General features: G+C 39.7%; 2 protein-coding genes across 2 annotated transcripts; one reads left to right on the top strand and one right to left on the bottom strand.

The window, feature by feature from the left end:
- Nucleotides 1-28: 28 nt before the first annotated feature.
- Nucleotides 29-687, top strand: JH06_5122 (V-type ATPase; the record flags this gene model as incomplete). Its single annotated transcript, XM_014669447.1, has 5 exons — nt 29-44; nt 67-160; nt 191-268; nt 301-492; nt 525-687. The coding sequence occupies 5 exons, from the start codon at nt 29-31 to the stop codon at nt 685-687; spliced, it is 543 nt and encodes a 180-aa protein (XP_014524933.1).
- Nucleotides 688-1006: 319 nt separating this feature from the next.
- On the bottom strand, nt 1007-3345 carry JH06_5121 (ubiquitin carboxyl-terminal hydrolase; the record flags this gene model as incomplete). Its single annotated transcript, XM_014669446.1, has 14 exons — nt 1007-1105; nt 1136-1293; nt 1322-1414; nt 1446-1609; nt 1635-1813; nt 1844-2029; nt 2060-2197; nt 2228-2344; nt 2375-2608; nt 2639-2695; nt 2726-2997; nt 3028-3177; nt 3208-3298; nt 3328-3345. 14 exons carry the CDS (start codon nt 3343-3345, stop codon nt 1007-1009), a joined length of 1956 nt encoding a protein of 651 aa, XP_014524932.1.
- Between the last annotated feature and the right edge of the window lie 170 nt (nt 3346-3515).

The following is a 3515-nucleotide window of genomic DNA, read 5'->3' as shown; positions in this document are numbered from 1 at the left end:
GCAATGAATAATACTGCTGTACTTTACAATGAAGGTTTCGATCGGTATTTCATCTCTTATTCGTAGATTGGACTCAGGTCTTCAGTCACATCTCTCCATATGCCCTTGGGTTTATAGGAATTGCTTGTGGTCTTGCTTTATCTGTTGTGGGAGCTGCTTGGTAGGTTTTCACCAAAAGTGTTCATTCTAGGGGTATCTGGACTGCTGCTTCCACTTTGATGGGTGGATGTGTGAAAGCACCAAGAATTCGATCAAAGAACCTGATTAGGTTTGTGTTGTATTATCTGTTGTGAAATGTAGTATCATTTTCTGTGAAGCCAATGCCATTTACGGCATTATCATTGCAGTGATTCTGATTAATAAAATGTCAGCTAACGGTTATGATATCAACCATAATTGGGATCCAAACTTCGATTTCAACACTTTGTATTTCGCTGCCTATGCTGTATTCAGTGCTGGACTGAGTGTGGGTTTGTCGAATGTGACTAGCGGGTTTGAGCGTGAAGAGTGGAATTGATATGTAGTCTTTCTGTTGGTATTTGTGGATCGAGTTGCGCTTTGAGTGATGCTCAGAATGGATCACTGTTCTCCAAGATGCTGATTGCCCAGATTTTCGCTTCTGCTCTTGGAATCTATGGTATCATTGTCGGTATCATCATCAGTAACATGGGAGCATTCCCTAAGTGAGGTTTCCTTTGTACTTTTGGTGTCTTTGTTAAACAATGAAGGATACAATTACACACTCACAATATTCTGATTCTTCTTCTGTTGTTGTTGTTGCTGCTGCTGCTGGAGAGTAAGATTCACTGAACGTAGTTCTTGAGTAACAAGCAAATCACTCGTCCCTTCACTTCATTCCCAGCCCTTTCACTTACGAAGCAATTCATCGTTTATATAGTTTTGTGCACGCATTATTACAGCTAAGGCTTCACTCTCGTTGAATACAGTCCAGTGTACTGCTTCAGGAGGTAGTTCAGGTTTATTCATTGGAGTCATCAATGTATTGTCAAGAGCACAATAGAATGATCGGCATAGGATATAGTTGGTACATGTATTCTGTTGGTTCATTGAACACGAATTCATCATAGAACTCGTTTACAACAGGCTATCTGTGAATCACATCATCATCTACTACAACATTCTCTTTGCTGGGCTCACCATTGAAAGGATGTAACTTCAAAAAGTGAGTGAAGATCACAGGTAACTCTGCATCGTTCTTGAATTCCACTTTCACTTCAATTTCGAACTCACCCCAACCCTGTTCACGCACTTCAAAAGGGAAATGGTCAATCACTATTTCACACAAACCACAAATTCCTACCTCGTTGATTCTGTCTGAAGCTAGCATGAAGAGTGAATGTCACTGCCTTAATGAACGTTGACAAATCCTCTCCATTCACTCCTCGAATATAAGCTATACATTATTTCAATTCTCCAATATTCACCCTTCCAGTCATACATATTACTCTGTTGTTGGCCATTTCCTAACCACCAAGAAATCGAACCATGTACAAATGGAACAACAATCTTATGCTCAATCAAATAATATTGGTTGTACATGAGTTCCTTCTTTCCTTTGCATCTTTTTGAATTCTTGTCAAAATATGGACTATTTGTGTCAACAAACAAATCACTTCGCATTACTATCAATATACTTGTAAAGACAAAGATAAGCACTGTGAGCTTCACTACCTCCCTTCAACTCACGAATACGCTGTTTAGTCACACTACTAACCTTGTCATCATCACACTTGTACCACTTTCCCTTCTGTTTAATCCATCCCACGTAATGTCCTCCTTTCACTGAACTTCCCTACAACTCATTCTCTCTTCTCATATCTACCATATGAGAAACTACTCCAATCAATTCATAGTATCCAGCAAAACCCACAGGCATTGTAGACGATCCTTTGACTGGATTCATATCCTCTAGAAGGGATTGAAGAATACCATCTCGAATATCCTGGTTATCACGGTATTCACTCACACAAGACTCATATTCCTCACTCTCCAACACATTTCGCACTTTCTACAACTCATCTCCTTCTGCTAGTCTCACATTCATGGCAGTCTGGAGTTCATTTGTACAACTATCACGAATGTCATATCGGAATGGGAATTCAACAGCTCGCATGATCTTACAGGCAATTCCTCCTTCTTCTGAATCTGGCAGTTCCTTCCAATAGAATCGCATGAACTATCCCTTAATCACTCCACTTATTCTCACTTCCACACACAAATACTTTGGAAGACTACTGATCTCCATTCGCTTCTCCCATTTCGCAGTACGACCCAACAGATCTGAATGCTTCTCTACCTCTCCTACCAGACCTAACTTCACTCCCTATCTCTCATCCATTCACTTCGTCACTACTTGATACATAAAGTTCACTTTCTCGTCATCATTGGCTCCTCCTCGGATGGTACAATACAACTTGTTCGCAGTCTCATCAGTCGTATAAGTTTCTCCTGATTCGTCACAATGATAAGTACAGTGATAGCCAATCTCAAACAAATCCTTCATTAAATTCGATTGGTTTCCATTATGTTTCGTTGGAAGAACAATTGATAGAGCATTCAATAGATATGAGTAAAACTCTTCAGCATCCTATCTCTCATCTCTCTCCTTCATAGCTACCTGCTGTTGATATAATCCTCGTTCTCTTTCACCAAATGTCTCATTACGACGAATCTCCTACTCTTTATCACACTCTAGCAATAGTACATTCACTAGACTAATTGGTTTCACTGCAGACAGCGAATGATCCATTTGATCGAAGGTTTTCTTCAATTCGCTTGCTAAAGCGCCAGGAGTACCACGACCCGAATCCACATCAGCTACACTTTTTACACCTTCCTCCAACTCAGGGATCTTATGAAGCACTTGAATGACAGAGTTTGCATAACATGTATTTCCAAGATTCATCAAGCCTGCAGGTGGAAGAATACCACTCTCAATTGCAGTAGAAGCATTGAGAGACTCAACAAACTGATGACCTACTTTTCAACAGTATCTTTTATCCATACCTGTTACATTGGCAATTGCCTCATTAATAGAACCGAACACAATGACAGAACAAAAGTCAGGACACTTCACAGGATCAAATACATATGAATCCTGTAAAAATCCCTTCCATAGAGCATTACAAATGATATTCTGTTTGGCTACTGGTAGATCTAGTTCTCAATACTTAAATACACTCTTACGAGTTAACTTCTCTACACGTTTCTTGAATTCAAGACCATTCTCTCGAACAATATCGATATCATACACATTCTTTCCCCACTTCAACACATACTACTATTGATAACTCTCCATTCACTTACAGTCCTTTCTACGTCCATTTGGAATGAATTCTTCTTGATTGATTTAGAAATGTGAGAGAAACAACAAGTGAAGAATCATCCCTCAAGAATGAGACAGAACCGCGGTCATCGTGTAAGTTCAAGAAACCAAATCATCTCCAATAACCATCCTCTCTGCCCATGACTGGAGGTAAGTGTGTTTAAGATGA

Source organism: Blastocystis sp. subtype 4 (genome assembly GCF_000743755.1).
Source record: "Blastocystis sp. subtype 4 strain WR1 chromosome Unknown seqid_0557, whole genome shotgun sequence".
Taxonomy (NCBI): domain Eukaryota; class Bigyra; order Opalinata; family Blastocystidae; genus Blastocystis; species Blastocystis sp. subtype 4.
This window is presented reverse-complemented; position numbering and strand designations above follow the sequence as displayed.